The 18,895-nt window shown below is 54.6% G+C and overlaps 7 protein-coding genes across 7 annotated transcripts; 4 read left to right on the forward strand and 3 right to left on the reverse strand.

Annotated features, from left to right (window-relative positions):
* Positions 1 to 1,232: 1,232 nt before the first annotated feature.
* BBA_04800 (uncharacterized protein) lies at positions 1,233 to 1,976 on the forward strand (the record flags this gene model as incomplete). Its single annotated transcript, XM_008599897.1, has 1 exon — positions 1,233 to 1,976. One exon carries the CDS (start codon positions 1,233 to 1,235, stop codon positions 1,974 to 1,976), a length of 744 nt encoding a protein of 247 aa, XP_008598119.1.
* Positions 1,977 to 2,362: 386 nt separating this feature from the next.
* On the reverse strand, positions 2,363 to 2,833 carry BBA_04801 (vacuolar transporter chaperone 1; the record flags this gene model as incomplete). Its single annotated transcript, XM_008599898.1, has 2 exons — positions 2,363 to 2,724; positions 2,800 to 2,833. 2 exons carry the CDS (start codon positions 2,831 to 2,833, stop codon positions 2,363 to 2,365), a joined length of 396 nt encoding a protein of 131 aa, XP_008598120.1.
* Positions 2,834 to 4,066: 1,233 nt separating this feature from the next.
* BBA_04802 (tctex-1 family protein) lies at positions 4,067 to 4,823 on the forward strand (the record flags this gene model as incomplete). Its single annotated transcript, XM_008599899.1, has 4 exons — positions 4,067 to 4,078; positions 4,168 to 4,206; positions 4,288 to 4,362; positions 4,464 to 4,823. 4 exons carry the CDS (start codon positions 4,067 to 4,069, stop codon positions 4,821 to 4,823), a joined length of 486 nt encoding a protein of 161 aa, XP_008598121.1.
* Positions 4,824 to 6,872: 2,049 nt separating this feature from the next.
* BBA_04803 (F-box domain-containing protein) lies at positions 6,873 to 7,967 on the forward strand (the record flags this gene model as incomplete). The annotated part of the gene is made up of 1 exon (XM_008599900.1): positions 6,873 to 7,967. The coding sequence occupies one exon, from the start codon at positions 6,873 to 6,875 to the stop codon at positions 7,965 to 7,967; it is 1,095 nt and encodes a 364-aa protein (XP_008598122.1).
* A 1,097-nt stretch (positions 7,968 to 9,064) lies between these two features.
* Positions 9,065 to 10,839, reverse strand: BBA_04804 (tripeptidyl peptidase SED3; the record flags this gene model as incomplete). The annotated part of the gene is made up of 2 exons (XM_008599901.1): positions 9,065 to 10,396; positions 10,447 to 10,839. 2 exons carry the CDS (start codon positions 10,837 to 10,839, stop codon positions 9,065 to 9,067), a joined length of 1,725 nt encoding a protein of 574 aa, XP_008598123.1.
* Positions 10,840 to 13,283: 2,444 nt separating this feature from the next.
* Positions 13,284 to 15,740, reverse strand: BBA_04805 (neutral/alkaline non-lysosomal ceramidase; the record flags this gene model as incomplete). The annotated part of the gene is made up of 2 exons (XM_008599902.1): positions 13,284 to 13,881; positions 13,930 to 15,740. The coding sequence occupies 2 exons, from the start codon at positions 15,738 to 15,740 to the stop codon at positions 13,284 to 13,286; spliced, it is 2,409 nt and encodes an 802-aa protein (XP_008598124.1).
* Positions 15,741 to 17,163: 1,423 nt separating this feature from the next.
* On the forward strand, positions 17,164 to 18,600 carry BBA_04806 (SIS domain-containing protein; the record flags this gene model as incomplete). Its single annotated transcript, XM_008599903.1, has 1 exon — positions 17,164 to 18,600. One exon carries the CDS (start codon positions 17,164 to 17,166, stop codon positions 18,598 to 18,600), a length of 1,437 nt encoding a protein of 478 aa, XP_008598125.1.
* Positions 18,601 to 18,895: the final 295 nt, after the last annotated feature.

Here is an 18,895-nt window from a genome sequence, read left to right on the forward strand (position 1 = left end):
TTTTTTTTTTTTTTTTTCTAGCAGCTTTCTCCTAAGCTTCGCTAGCTTCCGGTGAGCTCTTTTTGCTTCTCTTCTCCACGCCCGCTATTAGCTAGCTCCGAGCTTTTGGTTCCTCTGTCCGCTGCAACTCTACTCCATCCTGACTGCCAGATTGGCGCAGCGCTAGTGGAAAACGCTAAGATGCTCTCTCCACTCTCCACTCTCCCTGCTCCGGCCTCGAGCCTCTCTATTCTTATTATTACGACTGCCGGGGGCACATGAAATCTACTCGTAATCAGCACCAGATTCGTAACTAGACTTTTCCTATCTTCTATTTAATCTACCTTCTTCCGGCAAAGCAGGTCACCAGTCGAGTAAAGTAATTGTGTTACCGGCAGCTGCCATTTGCCGTGATTCGTCCCTCTGCAATATGCCACTGTGGCTTCTTCTTGTTCAACAGCCTGCTTGGTGCGACGGGCTCGGTGACCACCTATATTATATTCCGTAATAAATAGCGTCGTACATGCCTCTCAGCCAGAGTCCCGACTAGGAGTTTTATGAGAATAAATGCGCCAGGTCACTGCGCCACACAGCTGGTGGCATTTTCTAGTCTTCCACAGACGGTGCCATTTTTTTCTTCTCTGGTGCACTGTGGCTGCAGCGAGTGGTTCGGATTTGTACGCCAGCGTCATGTCAACTCGCTTGCTGTAGCGTCGTATCGTCGCAACGAGCTATCAAGTCAGAAGGTGCTTGGGAAGATAGTGATGCTGCGAAATATTGGAGTTACGAAGGCATCATTTCGTGCACTGTTTCCCTTTCCCCATCTTGCTCGCATGGCCAGTACTCTGTGCTGCCTGCAGGAGAAATATCGTCCACAGCAGGGATTGACTGGACTTATGCACCCACGCGCTCGTAGCTCAGATCAAATTATTGCACCTCAACTAGACCAGGCCACAATCTAACCACGTTTATTTAAATAGACCACCGAAGGAAGTAGTCGAGCGACACAAGCAGATTTCCATGCCGCAGCCTCGAAAATACCTCGGCCAACTCGAGAATTTCTGCTGGTAACGCGCTACCCTACATCCATCGACTACCCCCACTTTACTACCGATGTTATCGATAATCCGATGTTATCGATACGGACCGATGCTTTTTATCGTCTATCCGACTATTTAGAACAGACGACTCTTCTAGCTACCAACCAAACCTCGCCCAAACACTTTGTCTAGCTCAAGGGCACTCTCGACACCATGCCCGCTGCCGAAGCGAATCACGCCTCCAAAAAGCGCAAACCCTCCACCTCCATCGCTAACCCTGCCGCCTCCAAGAAACCTCGGCACCCTCCGAGCGACAGCTTGCCCCCCGGACCAGCGCACGACTCTCCGCTCTGCGCGCCGCACGCGCCCATCCTGCATGAACTCGGCGCAAAGTACGACGTGCTGCCCGCGTCCGTCATTTCCTCGACGCCGATCCGCAAGCGCTTGGTGCACATTACGACGCATCTGCTGGGAGGAGCAGGTGGTGGTGGTGGCGATGGGAGAAAGAAGCCCCGCGTGGTGCTGCTACACGCGCGCGCGACAGAGGTCTGCAAGATGATTTCGGTGGCGGAAAAATGCAAGAGGCTGTTGGAGGAGCAGGGAGAGGCGACGTGGTACCAGTATAATCAGCTGTTTGACGTGTCGCGGGCGGACGCGGAGCGGGCAACGAGGAAAAGAGAGAAGAGGAAGAAGAAGGAGCAAGTGGTGGAGGAGACGGTGCTGCATGTGAAGGAAGGGGAGAAGGAAGAGGAGGAGAAGGAGGAGGAGGAGGAGGAGGAGGAAGAGGATGGGGACGAAAGTGATGCGTTCGAGACGATGCAGTCGAGGTTCGAAAAGGCGGTGCTACCGCCCGCGCCAGACAGGACGACCAAGTCGTTGCGCATATTCTTGTCGACAGCGGCCATTCCGGAACTGAAAGCGAAAGATGGTGTGACCGTGCAGACGAGTGGAAAGTGACGTGGAGCAAACAAGGAAAACGGGCTGGTGGAGTTTGTAACTGAATAGGAAATGCATTCATGGCGTTGGGCATACATACTACTTGGCATTGACACATTTGATCATGATTTTGATACCCAATATAATGGAATCTCGATTTTTCTACTTTTTCAATCGCTTGTTTTTCGCTATTGAGTTGACTCTTATACAAGCATTCATGGATATGTCCAAAAAGGATGTCATATAGACACGATTCAAAAAACAACGCCGACAGTCACACATGGCTTATATAGTGCAGCAACACACATTTCACATCTTTTCCACTCAAACCACCAACGCAGTCACAACCAGCATCCATTGTCCATTCATCTTCTGGTCTGTCCAAGCTTGGGCCCGCCGACCTGTTTTTAATGGCCGCCCTTTTGCTTCTTGGACGTGTCCATGATGCGCAGGACAAAGTTGACGACGACGGCGAGCAGCAGGATAATGGCCAGCACCGTGGGCCCGAAGCGGTCGTCGAAGCCGGCCTGGCCGCGAACGCGTATCGACTTGGCGCGCCAATGATACGTGACGAGGGCGTATATCATGGTGAGCATGGCGACGGCGGTGAAGAGAAACGCCGAGATAAAGGCAACGCGGTCGCCAAAGTTGAGCATGCCAATGGCGAGGGCGCCGATGATGACGGTGAAGTTTAGCCATGAGAGAAAGGTGCGCTCGTTGGCGAAGAAGACCTTGGGCTCGACGCGAGTGGGCAGCGCGATGCGCTTGCCTGCAGGAGGGGAGGGGATATTAGCTGAGGGGTTGCGTGGGCAGTGGTGATTTCTGGGGGGGGACGACGACGTACCGGGCGCGGTTTGGAGCAGAGGCTGAGAAGACATGATTGGCGCGGTTGCGGAGGATGGAAGTATGTGTCAAAAATGCTCGATTGTTCGATGTAATTGGCGTTGTGCGTGGTTTTGGAAGCGTTGCCTCGTCGAGTCGTCGTGTGGAACGAAGTCGGGGAGATGGACGAAAACAGTCGCTTATGACGGGTGGTCCTTCAATAGAACAAGTCAGGCAGCGTCTTTGGGACTGTTCGCCGCCAGCACGCTACAATTGAATGTTTCGTTCTAGAGCCCAACAGAGAGGCAGACAATTGTCACAGACGAGAGGATTAACAAAAAAAGAGGCTTCCTCGAAGCTCTCTCTAACTACTTTGCAGACTATGGCGACCGAGAACGACCAAGTCGTGCCCCACTGTTAGGTGGTTCGGTATAGCTAAGCTCTGCTTCCTTGAGGCCGCCTCGCACTGGTAAAGGCACGTGGGGTCCTTGGTTGGCTGTCAGTCACGTGAGCCACGCCGGTGGCTGAAGAGGCCAAAGCCTGGGAATGGGCTGCCAAGGGGCGAGCTAGCATTTTGTGGCGGAAGCAGCATTCTAACGGGATCATATAGCAAAGTTTTGTTTTTCCCCTTGAGCTGGGTGAGGTTGTGAAAGTATGCTCTGGTGGTTGTGTTTTGGTGGTACTATCGGGTCTCGGACTGTGTTATGTGGCTACCGATCTGTCTATTGACACTGGTAACTACGACTACAGGTCAATAGCATATGCGTCTGCAAGCCGGTCAATACATATTGTCATTCAGATAATTTATTCTTAGACAATGTCAATGTAATGTAGGTTAGTTTATTTTCATAATTCCGTTTTGAATCCGCATCTTGTGCAACACATGCAGCGGGCCGCCCCCTCGTCCAATCGTTATCGATGCGGCACCACCAATAAGTTGCCCGGTGCGCCAACAAAACAGAGCCCGCCCAAACACAAACAAACCCCCCATCGCCCAAACAACTCCCAACCAACCAATCCCACGCGCCAGCCCTCCCTTCCCCCCTTCGCGTGCAGCCTACCTAAATACCTGCCAGACGTTTGTTCCCCATCCTGACGCAGAAGCCTTGCCGTTTTTTCCTTTGCGTATCCTCATTGACGATAGCCACGACGTTTTCCTCTAGTCTCCCCCTCCCCCCGCCGCCTCGCACACACCACATTGCAGTCAAACGGCCGACTCCCAGTGACGCAACTCGTCAGCCACGGACGCTTTCTCAACGCACGCGACAGTATCCTAGAACCCGTGCAAAATGTCTACACCGGTATGAGGTCCTAACATGGAGGGGTTGTGGGAGATGCACCCTCGTCATTGCTACGACGCCCCTTTTGCTAACATGCACCTCGTTCGCAGCCCGTCGCCTTCAACCGCCTGAAGCAGATTGCCACCGATGTACGCTCAAATATACTTGCCATAGCTCACGACGGAGATTCCCAACATACCGGAAAGTGCGCCTACTAACTCGCGCGATAGGTGTGCAATAGCTCTATTGGCAACGCCGAGTTTTACGATCACTCCAAGACGGAGCAATGGAACTCGAACATAATTGTAAGAAGCCCACATATGAAAGACCCTTGTCGATCGATCTCGGAATGCATTGCTCGCGGCTGCTTCGGTTCTCTTCTTTCTTGCTAAGATTGTGTAAACAGAACTCGATGCTCAAGGCTGTCATCTCGGAATCGACCCCCCAGGGTGCCGGCGCCCCCTCGTTTAAGTTTGCCTGCAACAGCACCATTGTGCAGCACCTGGTGCCGACATCGTCGCTCAGCAAAGCGCGGACAGGCGCGGACAGCAAGGACGCGCAGCAGCCGCACATTTCGACAAGCAGCGAGGCCCCGGCAGCGGCGACGGCGACGGACGGCAAGCCGCACGTAGGCCGCCGCGGAATGCACAGCGCAACAGGCGCGTACTGGGACGAGAAGAAGGACGGCATGTGGACATTCAAGTACGACGGCGGTGAGAGCAAGGGCATGGATGTGGTAATTATGCTCATCTGGGTTGCGATCTAAAGAAATAAGGGCTCGGTGATGGTGGTGCTCTTATTCCGAAACTACCGACTGGCTGCATCTGACTATTGAATCTGCGATCTTTTCTTGTTGCTCTCTTTCTCGTTTGGACATGGCAAGGAGTAGACAGGCTGTTGGTTTGGTTCATGAAGTATACCTATTCCTATCTTCAAATGTCTTTTACAACTATTGTGATTTGCGACGTGGCGCACGAAAGCATAAACAGCAGTGTACAGTCATGACCAGTTTACCTAGGACATGCTTGGATTCCAAGTTGCTAATTTCTATTGACATTCTGTTGAAATGGACACTGACGTGCTGGCGTGTGATACGTGGCGATTGGACGGCGGAGCACAAAGGTTGGCATTGGGCAGCTAGCTTAGGCCAATCTCGCGAGATGAAGCCGCCTCGACGGGCGGACAAGTTTGTTGTCTGCCCCAGTCACTAAAAGGTTGACTACGTAGACAGTGGAGATATGCATCTTGCCATTACTGATGCGGCCTGGTAGTGACAAGAGTGACGGCGCGTGAATGGTTAGGAAGCGTAGTGTGAGGGGTCTCAGGTTGGTAGGTCCCGTGTTGATGGAGAAGAGGGACCATTTTTGCCAATGGCCGTGACATCGAAAATAGTCCGGTGCTAAATGGGGACGACGGGGGTTGCTGTCAGAATCAACTCTTGAAGTGGAGATGAGAAAGTAAATGATGGATTGCGAGAGAGACCCTCGGATGAGGTCTCGAGTGGGAGCTTCATGGGATGACGTATGAGTAGACTTCGTTTCGTTCTTGTGCTTGGGTGGGATGGCTGGTCACGCGCGGCTGCGTGGCAGCATGTCTGTCTCGGCACCAAGAACTAAATAGGTGGGCAAACGGATAACCCAGGGTCTCGGAACTTGAGCCTCAAAACGTGGCATCAAAGCACCTCCAACACATGCATGCACACACACAAGACACAACACACACGCTGAGTTCTTTTGTATTTTCAATCTCGGCCGTGGTTTTTTCGTAAAAGTCTTTGGACCCCGAAAAAGATGCTTTGGATCGACGGGAAGATGAGAGGGATCCAAGAGCCGTGGACGAATGAGAAGAGAGGTTATGACGCAAAAGTTGGGGCTGCTGAGCTTGAACAACTCCACTTGTAGTCCACGCCACGCACGATCTTGAGCAACTCGGCCATGTAGCTTGCCAAGTTGCCATCGCAGTGAGCGGAAAATGATTACGGTTTGGTGAGGTCGTAGTGGGTCAGGTACATAGGTTGGTACTGGTACTGATGCTGATACTGGATGTCGCAAACGAAAGTCATGCCCTCGAAATGCATCAGTTTGAGGGTCGAAGATGAAGACAAGAGCGAGGTACGATTGAAAAATACACATGTCCATGACTAAAAGTGAGGTGGTGGCTACAATGCACTACTGCATGATTTTATTTCTGCAACGAGACGCAGACTGCGAGGTACTAAAATTGGCATCTCTCTGGGCGGTGTCGCCGTGCTGAAGACAGAACCTCCACCCATCCACACCTTTTGTCTCTCGCGCCTCGGTCCCAGTTCGCCGTCTTCTCCGTATGGGTACCTGGGCAAAAAAAAGGGAAAAGACAAAATTCAGGGTCCGCGTTTCTCGCCTCCGTTGCACTTCTCTCCGAACCCTGTTTCCGTCTTCATACCAGATTATGAAAGCTTCTTGACCGCTTCCCCATATCAGCCCCCGTCATACATATCGTCATCTCATCACACATAAGAGTCCTCGCGCAAAACCCATCGTGACAAACCCTCTGATTGCCACACTTTTTCCGACAAGGCATTGTACGACGCGAGGCGGACCAGCTTGGACAGCTTTCGCGTCTCCCTACCCGCCCAAACCCCCGGTTTCTCCACGAACAACCAAAAGTCGCCTTTGTTCGGTGACCGAAGCGTCACCCGACAATCCAACGACGCCCACATCATATAAACCAGCTGGCAGCCTGACACGAAACCTCGCCCTTTTTCAAATCTGACCCCGCACCGTACCCTTACTCCTTCACCCTCCCCGGCCATCCATCAACAACAACAACCGCCGCCATGGTCCAGTGGCTCGCCAACCCCACGACGCACGCCCAGCGTACCACCACCACCCCCCGCGATGCCCTCCTCGCCAAGCGTCCCGCCCGCCGCGGCTATTCCGTCACCGACTTCCAGGGCGATGCCGTCCCTTTCGATATCCTCGCCGCCTTGCAATCCGTCTCCCTTGGCGGCGGCTCCACTACCACGCCCGTCACGCCCTCACCGTCTTCCTCCTCCTCCTCCGCCGCGCACGTTCCCACCGAGGCTAGCATCCCCGAAAACGCCGTCCTGCTCACCGCCTCCTCCACCACCGCGTCGTCCTCGGCGGCGGCTGCGGCTGCGGCGGGGCGGAGGCCAGAGTTGAAAAAGAAGAAGCCCCCGCGGCGATCTTACTCGGCGACGGACAAGGAGCCTGAAGACGCCGTGCTCGCACCCAACCAGCCCCGGCCGTCGCCGCACGCTGCGCCCGGCGTCGTCGGACTGCTCGACCTCCCGCCCGAGCTCCACTACGCGCTGCTCGACTTTCTCGACCCCATTGATGCCGTGTGCCTCGGGCTCGCCCACCGCCAGCTGTACACGATTCACCGCCGCAAAAATAGCCGCGTCCCGCTGAGCAGCCGCTACGACGGGCCCAACGATTTGGAGTGGGTGTGGCGCGGCGTCCGGCATCATCTGAATCACCGCGGCAACAGCAGCAGCAGCAACAGCAGCAGCAGCAGCAGCAGCCATCGTCGTAAACTGGAACAGACGTCGTCGTCGTCGTCGCGAGATAATGATGACCCCCCCGCCGCGGCGCTCGACAAGCTCCGCGTCAAGGGCCAGGTATACTGCCGCAAGTGCGGCATCGCTCGCTGCGAGCTCCACCGCCACATTAGGAGCTGGATGGGCGACGGCTACCAGTACTGCGAGATTACGGAGCGCTTTGGCCGACCGGCGCCCGACGGCGCCAAGTCGTACTGCTTCATGAGCTCACCAAAGGACAGGCGCCGCTGCGGCAGGCACAGCGCGCTGAAAGCCAGCAGCAGCAGCGGCAGCGGCAGCCCAACGGCATCAACAACGCCCGCGACGACACCACCCGCGGTGGACGCGTCTACAACGACGCTGTGGGCGTGAATTGTCGGCAAACCCCGTTGGACGGTGGGCGTTTTGAGCGGAAAAGAATATGTGTGTATATATCACGCCATGATGTTGCTGGGTTGTGTTTTCGAAAGGGGCTTTTTTCTTTTTCTTCTTTGGAATTAGGCGTCGGGAGGTGTATTTTCTTTTTCCTTCCAAGGGGGGGAAAATAAAGCTGTATCGGGATGAGTTGTGGCATTTTTCTGAACAAACACATGGCGCTACTATATAATAGAACGACCCTTTATAATTAAACAACGAGTTAAGACTTGGAGAAAAAAAAAGTCATAAATAAATTCTACACATCAACTACTTTGTACGACCAAATAAAGATTCGTTGTTGCAACATCTTGCATCAAGCGAATGTCTTGTAAGTGTGGTGGCACTCACTACCCAACCCGTTCGCATATGCAGCCACCACCACAACTACCCACCATCATCTCGAAAAAAAAAAAAAAAAAAAAAAAGCAAGGTCCCTCCCCTCCATGTCCTTGTAATGACTGGCCATCTTTTAGCAAAACATGCACCGCACTCCCGCGTCGTGGACCGTGGGCGTGAGCTGCAGCTAAGTGAAATGAAGACACCACCACCACCACCACGCCAACCACACAGGAACAAGGGGTCAGAAGCAGTGAGGGTAGTGGAGTCTACTGCTTAGTATCAAATAAGGCTGCGACTTTCATCTAAAAACATATCCGGTATGGTGTAGTGGCTAACATCGCTCGCTCTCAACAACAACTTGACGATCCGAGCAGCCCAGGGTTCGATTCCCTGTACCGGAGTAGAAATTTCCTTTTTTTGCCGTCGTTCTTGTCAGTTGCTACTTTTAGACTTTTCATTCAGTCCTGCTTGCTACATCTCTTTCTTTTCTTTTCATGAGGGACACGTTTTTTTCTTCTTCATGAATTGACAGGTTTAATAACACTCTTTCAACAGTGAATAGCTTCAAACTGTTGGAAAAAAAAAAGTATATACATGCAATAACCCAAATCGACGCCTGCTTTCCATTGTAAACCCAAAACCATGATCCAAAACGCCGTACCAATGATGATACACATTTGCACATGTACATGCACTTGCACACCTTTACTTGCTCATCCTAGTTTCTCGCTGGCCTTGAATATACCACCAGCCTTGATTGTGTTCGCCTCTGCCTCGCTAGGCTTTGGCTCCCCCAACGTCAACCCAAACTGCTTGAGCATTTCCTCCTTATTCTTTCGCTCCTGCTCCATCTGCTTTTTGCGCCTTTCCACCTCTTCCGGGCACCATTTCCCAACGCACGTGGGTGTTACCCAGTCGGTGCCGTCCGGACACTGGCCGTGGTCCTTGATCCAGCGGTCAATGCCCTCGACGAACCAGCCGCTCGTCGCGTCGGGCTCCTTCTTGGCGCCGCCGACGGGATACCCCAGCTTGAAGCTGTCGCTCGTGCAGCATTTTCCTTCGCGGTAGCGCCAGCTGAAGCAGTGGCGCTCCTTGCTGATGGGTTTGCTGGCTGTCTGTCGGCGGTAGCGTTGCCGCAGGTACCAGTCGCGCTCGTCGTCCGTCTTGAGCTTCTCGTAGGCCTCGGCGTCGACGTCGAGGCCCTCGGCGAGGCAGACGCGCGCGCAGGCCTCGACCGACTTGTGCGCGTGCTTCTCAATGACGTTGCGCCCGTCCTCGGGTTTGGCGAGGCAGCGCTGTTCGGCCAGGTTGTTCCACATGGGCCGCCGCGGCACCATGTTGGGCGCGACAAAGGCCTGGTAAATGTCGCGCAGCTGCAGCGGATCCGTCTTGGTCCGCGTCTGCTCGTACTGCCAGACGGCGCTAATTTCCTCCGAGTTCATGTGGTGCAGCGTAAAGAGCGGCTGGCACCAGTCCCGTGGGCTAAACGGGAGCGTGTTGGGCTTGTCGCCGTTGAACATGGGCGAGGCGCGGAGCACCGACACGGCAAGCTTGTCAATAACGTCGGCCAGAAGCGCATCGCCGCAGCAGGTGCGCATGGCCATTTCGTTGATTTCCTTGGCTGGAATCTCTTTGATGTGGGCTACTAGCCGCTCGAGAAGGACCCCAGAGATGGCGTAGCCAGTTCCTCCGTGAGCAAAGGGAAGATTGTTTAAGAATGCAATGCCGCCAACATAGACGTCCTCGGTCGCATTCATTCGCTTGTTGAGCCAATCGACGAGGTTGGACCACACAACGTAGGTATCGGCCTCGACAAAGACATACCACTTCATGCCGGGGCGCATCTCCCAGGTGCGCAGCATCATGTTGAGAAACTTGTACTTGTCGAGGTCCCAGCCTCCAGGCATGCCGGTGGTGCATTCTCTTTGCGAAATGGGACAGTCTTGCTGGGCCTGGTAGAGGAGGAACTCGGAGCGGTCGCTGCTGAGGATGTCTTCAACGCGGTCGAGGACGTTGTAGATGTGATATCTGCCAATTTGTTGTTCCTGATTCGTTAGCCTTGATGGTCAGTAATAGCTGTGGAGTGACAGCATACCAAGTCGGAAAAGAGCAAAAAGTCGGGGAGACATTGCAAGCTCGTGAGTAGCTGCGTGGGCATCTTGTCAAACGACTCGGTGGCGCCCGTCTTCATGACGGGCATAATGCCGTCTAAACTGGGGAAGCCCTGGCAGGGTTGACTGAAGTTCCAGTGCGGATGGACGGCGGCTTCTGTGCCATTTTGGTAGAGCGTGTTGTTGTAGACGCCGTGCTCAAAGTAGTTTGCAATATGGTCGTAGATGTAATGCGGGTAGTAACTGGCGTCTGGCAGCCGCGAGAGGCGGTAAAAGGAAAAGAAGAAGCATGTGCCGATGAAGGAGAGGATGATGGTCCGGAGATTGCGCGGCGGAAACGCAGGCGCCAAGAAGCGGGTAGGCTCGTGGGCTCCCATGTCTTTCAGACCCGCGGGCTGGTGATGGTGTAAATGGTGTTGATGTGGTTATAGCATGAAGCGACAAAGTGAGCAGCGTATCCAAGAAAACCAAAAAAAAAGGGGCAAGAATGAAGAATGTAGGGTAACCAGGGAATCGAACGATAATTTCGTCTCAGGATCTCAGGAGATAATGCGGGTGGAGGACAGCTGTTGGCGGTTTTGCCTTTTTACGAATTGATGAGACTCCAGTCTGGCTTAGCGCACGTTGGCACGCTGAGGAGCCCGGGCGACCACCCAAGTTTGTTTTTTCGTTACCGGGGTAAAGAGAGAAAGAAATGGTGAATACAAGAAGAAAGATGGACCAGATTGACGGAACTGTATTTGGCGAGGAAGGAGCCAAGAGTGCGAGAAATAAAGCGAATCGTCGAAGTGGGCGGGACAATGGACAAACGGGCGGTTATCAATGTTGGAGAAGATGTGCCACTCAATACTTCTAGGGAAAGAAAAAAAACTATGGAGAAATTCGTGCACGAAGACGTGTTCTTATGGCGAAAAATGATCCGGTGTTTATGAGCATCGACAAGCAGGCAAAGCAGGCAAAGAGATCAGCCATCTGGTTGTATCCGACCAAGCCACGGAGGGAAAGGCAGCGGGGGGGGCCACGGGGGGTGTGCGGGCAGGCGGATCATGATAGCACGGGCTTGCACGAGCTTGACCCCAGAATAGCAGGAAAAGAGAGGGGCGAGAAGGGGTTCGTGGCGAAGCGGCCGGATGTGGTTGGTCGATGGCGTTTGAAATGTGGCAAAGGTCAGGTTGAAAGATGGATGGAAATGAGGGGAAAAGGATGTAGCGGCATGCCTTGCCGATTTCTTTCTGTCAGGGACATTTTGTTTGGTATTGATTCGGCGTGCTTTGGCATGCCCCGAGGGAAAAACAACTAGGGCAACGGGACGAAGGAGAATAAAGGGACGGACGGGTAACTAGTTTCGGAGCAAGGAAGGATATGGGGGGAAATGGGGGGGGGGGGCCTTGACCCATCAACAAGGTTAATAAATCAAGGCAAAGAAAGGTCCTCGGACAAGATGAAGATTGTTGAACCAGAATAGTGGGTTTTGCATGCAGAGCACAGCTACGCAGGGGCTTATAAATTTTCTTTGCCAATCCGTAGATGAATTGTGATGCAAATGCCCTAGTTATTTAGTCAAGTATTGCAAAGATTTTGACCATGTTCCCTGACGTTTTTGAACGGATAAGCCGGCGCTCAACACGCCAACGCCACGCCTACCTATTGGACGCCCGACTCGAAACCCCCTCACGAAAAAGAAAATAAAAATAAAAACGCCACGGCGTATTAATAGTGCAAACCATAAAACATGTGAAATACTTGGGAAGATGGCTTTTAAAAGTAACCATTTCCGGCGGGGTTGGCGCTGCAGAAGCCGCCGATCACAAGTTTGTGGGCAGAAAAGAGCGCGCCTTGATGACGACGACGGCGGCGGCCTCAAGTTTCATTCGTGCGACGTGTTTATTATTACCCGCCCGCAGAATCTGCACTGATACTCTGCCCAGCGCATACATTCTTCATCTGCTTTATGCATGTCTGGCTCGCAATCTGGAAAAAAAAAAATTAATGAGTCGTTCGCAAAGTTGCCGGTGCCGAATCGGATGATCTGCCATTCATCTCTCCGGTGGTCCAACTTCCCCTTGTTCCATCTTCCCGTGAAGGGGGGGGGGGGCGGGATGTGACACGCGCGGGGGGGTGTTTTTTTTTGACATGGCTAGATTACGCTGTCACGTAAAAATGTCTTTTTACTGTGTAGTGAGTATCTAGCACGTGTAAGAACGAATATATATGCATTCCAACATATCTGAGCGACTTGACAGTGTTACTTGACAACAAAGAGACATTGCATAGGAGAGACGCTGTAGGGACCATGTCAGAAAACACCCCCCTGCCGCGTACGGGTACTTGCCAGTTTCCCCCGCCGTCCCTCTAAATACCTAGCTCTTACTAGTTACAACCAAACTAAATACTACGGACATGCTCCGACCCGAATGATTTATAAAACTTGTAACTTGATCCGTACCACTCCTTTGTTTATGCGCTTTCCCGAGTAATGGCCTCGCGGTCTCGCCCTGGTCCTCAGGAGCCAGACTAATGCAAAGTTTGCCGCGCTAGATACAAAGTTTACATCTAACAAAACGCTGACAGGAATTCCACGCCGCGCCGCGCCCCCCCAGCAACTGGGCTAGGTACATAGTCCGTCCAATGTCTCACTGCGCTATCCAAAGCCCATTACGGTTATATCCGTAGTTTTTTCAGCTGTTCCTGCTATTTCTTATGCTTCCAAAAAAAAAAAAAAACTCCATATATATCGAGAATCAATGGGGATAATTCTAGCACTCGTACGCCAGTATAAATGTTTGCTTGAAGAAACCAGCCTAGACCGTTCTGTGTGACCCTATTCAACGTAAAATGTCGAGCTTACACCCTCAAAAGCCGTAATCTTGCCCCCAAACGTCTTGGCATCTCCAAAGTACCTCAACCTGTACTCGCCGTCCGCCGCCCACTCCTCCACCTCCCACTCCAGTGTCACCTCACTCGTGCCGCGCAAGGCCGACAGCCGTTTCCAGCGAAACGCGAGCGCCCAGTCCGAGTCGTCGCGCACCGTCGTCCACTCGGCCCCGGACCCGGACCCGGACCCGGCCTCCGCAGTTCTGCGCTCGACGGCCGCGTACGTCTGCTCCAGACGTAGGTTGTTGCGCGGGTTGGCGCCGACGAAGCGCGCCGTCACCGTCTCGCCCCGCCGGAACCGCGTCTTGCCCACGTCTTTGCTGATGCTGCCGTACGGGCCCGACCACGTCCGGTCGTACACGACGCCGGTGATGAAGCTCACGGCCTTGAGGCTATTATCCGGCGGTAGTCGGCGCACTTTGCGGCCGGCGCGCGGCGTCGCGTGCGTGGCCTTGAGGTAGTGCAGCGTCTCCAACGTACGATTGATGTACGCCGACAACGTGTGCGCGCCGTACAGTGTCGAGGCGCCTTCATAACGTTGGATACTGATTTATTAGCTTTGTAACATGGATGCGCCATCGTTCAACACTCACTTGTACTCTTGCTCCGTAGTAATGTAATGCGTGTAGCTGTTGCTGGGAGCGCCAATCACCACAATCGGCTCCTGGCCGGCCAAGTCCTCCTTCATCTGCTCCTTGCTCTGCGCTGCAACGGCCTCCTTCCAGCGTCTTCCCGCCATCGTCGTAGCCTCTCCCGGGCTGACCACGATCAAGAGCTGGCCAACGCGAAACGTCTGCACGTCGACAATGTTGGGCGTCCATTCATACGGCCGCCCCACCTCTCCCACGTCCAGAATGATGGGCTTGGGATGCTGGCAGTCCATCTGCTCCTGGCTAGGCGGTTTGAGCAGCCAGCGCACGACGCGCCAGATGGGAGAGGAATTCGTCATGTTGCTGCCGTGTTGAATGAGGTCAAAGTGCCCCGGCTCGTCGCTCGTTCCGCCTCCGAATGAGTATCCCAAAGCGGCCGGGCACGTCCGAGCCGCGGTGCCATTGGTAAGTACAAATTCGTATCCAGCCATGTCGTGAAACTCGTGCACCGCCTTGACGCCTACGCCTCTGACATTGTTCGTCTTCTCGTTGAGCTCCTTGTACACGCTCATGGCGCCCTCAACCTGCAACCGAGCAATCTCGTAACAAGACGACGCTCCGTAATCATTCTTGAGGAAAAGAGGTCCGCGGCTGCGGCAGAACCCAGGACGTCCGTCGCTGCAGCTACTAGTCTTGAAGTCGCAAGGCTCACCCGTGTCTTCGCAGTATGCACCAAGAACATTCGGGCTTGCGTCTCCCATGTTGGCTTGCGAGAAGCCAGCCACAAAGTCGTCCGTCTCGCCGCTTCCGCCACGGACCTGACGCTCGAAGAGGTCTGCTGCGAGTCCCTTGTTATCGCCCGTAATCAGAGTATTATTGGCCTGCATCGAAGTGCCGTGCGTGGGGAACCATGTAAGCACGCCGATATTTTTACCATCAGCCTCTCTCTGGAACTTGAGAACCGTGATATCCTTTTCGACGGAGCCGTCGTCTTCCGTGCTAATGTTGTAGCGCGCTCGCTCCTCTTCAGGATTTGCGTGGTAAGAAAATAGACTGCGGTTGATGTTGGCACCGAAAATCTTGGTCTTGCCGACGCTGAGAGTACCTGCAGCGAGGCTCTCATGCGCCCGCTGGATGGACAGCAGGCAACCGTCTACAATGGCCTGGTAGCTCTGCTTATCGAAACCCTTGCTTGTGATTTGCGGCAGCAAGTAATTCACCCAGGCTCCGGGACCAGAGTGTGAATGCGTGGCGGTCACTGCCAGGTTGTCGTGATTATACATGGAATATCCTGGGCCAAGCTTTTGCAGGCCATAGAGAATGCCAAACCGAACAGCAGTATCGCCAGACTGGGTATCGAGGACGAGGTAGATGAACCGATCCTTGGGATTATCAAGATCGCCAACAATAAAAGCACGCGAGTATAGACGCTGGCGTAAGCCGCTGCCGATCTGATTGGTGTCCGCATAGCCCATCATGTTGAGCTCAACGACAGGGCCGGTAATGTCGGCTTTGCCCACGCCCAGTAAATAGCGGTCCGTCTCATGGGGAGCAGGGAGGTCAGCGAGAGGCTCATCAGTATCCTCAAACTCATAAACTCCCCAGTCCCCTAATCGCGACCACGGGCGCAAGTCGGTGGATGTGCCAAACAGGCGGAGAGTAGCGATGACGCACGCAACAGCCAGGACGAGAAAGATCATGCAGTAGCCGCATCGTGAGAAACGCGACGTGCGATGCTTCACCAACGGTTTCTCAAGTCTTTTGAGGCCTCCCTTCTGAGGCCTGGACTTGCTGGCGCTGGCCGGCGGTGCCATGGTGGCTGGGTTCAAAACGTGCGGGAGCTGCTCATGAGTGTACGGGTATAAAAGGGCGAAGAAAAAGGATGAGGGTGACGGCGCGATCAAGCGAGAAAGAGGTTACAAAGAGAGCTTCAGACCAGCTGCAAGCTCCTCCAAATCATACGTGATAGTTTCGTGAGTGCACAGCCTGACGTTGTCACGCCCATAGCCGATACGCGGCCAGTTTCGTGTTTGAAGTGTCAGACTAGATGCGGACTGGCGCGCCAGCTGGCGCTTTGGTGGGGGCGCCAAAGAATGAGTAGTCTCAGCACGAGAAAACAAACAGAATACAACAACATGTCAAGCACCTACATCAGCACGAAATTTGTCGATAGCAATGAGAGACGAAGATGACAACAGGCAGACAAGCATCTACATCAGCACAAAATGTGTCGGTAGCGATGGGAGGCTACTTGCGCTACCTATTCACCAGCATTCAGTGGACGCAGCTTGGCAGCCTCCACGCCGCCCAACCTGTCGACAATAGCAGCCCTTGAACGATTTCGCAGGGCGTAAAACCATATCTTGACTCAAAGTAAGCGCTTCACTGACAGCCGCTGCAACAGCGCAGAGCAGCCGAACTGGCCCGTCCCGCTATCATGATCACCAAACCGCAGACGAGCCTTTTCCGATGGACAGGATCGCTCGGATGAACCAGTTCCGGTTACAAATCATTGACAAGCTTATCTTTACTTGAACATCTTCCATAGCGCGATCTCTCCATCCACAGCCAATGACCAGCATCGACTCCGTCACGCATCGCTGCACCAAGTGAAGCACGTCACCGCATGGCTCCGCAGAAAGGCCACCTATCTAGTATCCACCGCCACGACTCGGCTGGGCATAGCGCTGTGGTCGTTGCGCGTTGACGAATAGTACTTGCAGATTTCGTCTTATGATCCGCATACTGAGCATCGAGAATACCGTTTGATCTTGGCCTCGGAGCGCCATCACTGGCTGGCCCTCGCCGGCCTCGCTAGAGCTGCGCGCATTACCCATACCCTTGGTCCGCACCGAGAATGATTCCATGCATCCTAGACTCGCTGAAACGGCGGAAAAGGGACAAGTACGTGCGTGTCACTCGTACGATTAGCCCAAGCCGAAATCGACACCAGGATCAAGGTGGCGGGGTATCGCAGTGCGTCCGGCCGTCCCGCACTAGCCCTATAATCAATCTATTACGAAATGCAGCTTATCTTTATTTTCCTACAAGAAACATTTAACTTTGCAATTATTGCATTGCACATCTGCCAGCTGCATCACGTCAATTGAGCAAATTCTGTGGCCGTCCCGGATCTGTCCTCGGAGCTCCGCCGCGGGGCGCAAGCAAAAATTGGAAACACCATAGTGGTGCGCAGTGACAACTGATCACCTGAGCAAAACAACTCAAGAAGACAAAATGGGGGAGCAAAGAAAGGGCGAGCATCGCCCAATACAGACCAGCGCCGTCATTGTTCTCAACGCCTCGAAGCGCCCGATTACCCGGCCTCCGTCGCCGCCGACGCCGTCCGTGGTACCTGCCGATACGACGGCACCGTTCACGGAGTCGCCCGAGCCATTTCAACTGGCGGGCCAGCATATTCCATATAGATCACATACCCCATATACAGCATCGCAAAGCCCCCAGGATACGGGAACTTTTGCAGAAGACGAGGGCAAAAAAGAGGTGCGCTTGCGCGATGGCCTGCATGTGCTCAACACAGAGGCGCTCGCGCTAGCCAACCTCACACAGCTATACGAGACGGATGCCTTTGCGCAAAACGGCTTCCACAAGGCGGTGGAAGCCATCACGCGGCAGGGCACGACCAACAGCAAGCTGGTGATTGTTGGCGTCGGCAAGTCGGGGCTGATTGGCAAGAAGCTGGTGGCGACATTTCAGAGCCTGGCGGTGCGCGCCGTCTTCTTGCACCCGACCGAGGCCCTCCACGGCGACCTGGGCATCGTGGGCCCCGACGATACGCTCCTATTCATCACGTACTCGGGCTCGACGCAGGAGCTGCTGGCCGTGCTCCCGCACCTGGACGAGTCGCTGCCGACGATCCTCATGACGTCGCACACGCGACCCGATGCCTGCGAGTTTATCAAGCGACGGCCCGGCACCATTCTCGTGCCGGCGCCCGTCCATGAGCCGGAGCGCGTCTCGTTTGGCGTGTCCGCGCCGACGACGTCGACGACTGCAGCCCTCGCCCTCGGCGACGCGCTGGCCATGACGGCCGCGCACGAGCTGCATCCCGACGTCGCGGCCGCTTTTGCCAAGAACCATCCCGGTGGCGCTATTGGTGTCGCCGCCGTCGCATTGTCATCGTCATCATCATCGTCGTCGTCGTCGTCGTCGTCGTCGGCCAAAAAGGTGCTGGTGCCCCCGCAGGCCGTCACGCTGCGGCAAATCGCCGTTGGCTGGGACCACATCCACGACGCCAGCCATCTTCGCGGCGACAGCCCGGCGGCGAGCCTGCTGCGGGCGGGCTACGCCTCCAAGCACGGCTGGGTGCGGGTGGGCGAGGACATTGCGGCCCCGCGCCGGCTGCGCGGCCTGCGCGACGATGACCTCTTCCAACCCTTGGGCAAGCTGCGCAGCGGCGGCGGCGGCCTGCTCGTCTCGTGCCACGACTTGCTGGCCATGTCGGCCGAGACGACGGTGCGGCAAGCCCGCGATATTCTGCGTGGAACAATCGGTGGTGAGGACGAAGGCGGAGATGCCGCTGCGGCCAGCAGCAGCAGCAGCGCGGATGGCGAGGCAGAAGGCGCGGCGACGTCGGCTGTGATTGCAGTGACGGAGAATGGGCGCATCTACGGCGTGCTCGAGGTGGCGCAGGTGCTGGAGCACCGGGATTAGAGTCGGGCGTCTTGTTTGCGGAAGAATAGTGCATTGGTCATTATCGGGCCGGCAACAGTCCCATATGACGATGCCGTATCGTCACGGCGTGGCGTTGATCTTGCGCTGGCTCTGTTCTGTTCGCTCGCGTATATATTTAGCATCGATATGTTGCATTCTAGCGATGATGCATTGGATTTATTTGTGTTTACGGTTTCTTTTTATTCTACCGGGTAGATTCGATGCCCGAGGTTGGCTGGAAAACAGCGTGCGGCTCGCGCCGCTGGATAGTCATGCTGCACACGGAACTAGAAGG

Source organism: Beauveria bassiana (genome assembly GCF_000280675.1).
Source record: "Beauveria bassiana ARSEF 2860 unplaced genomic scaffold BBA_S00011, whole genome shotgun sequence".
Classification (NCBI taxonomy): Eukaryota; Fungi; Ascomycota; class Sordariomycetes; order Hypocreales; family Cordycipitaceae; genus Beauveria; species Beauveria bassiana.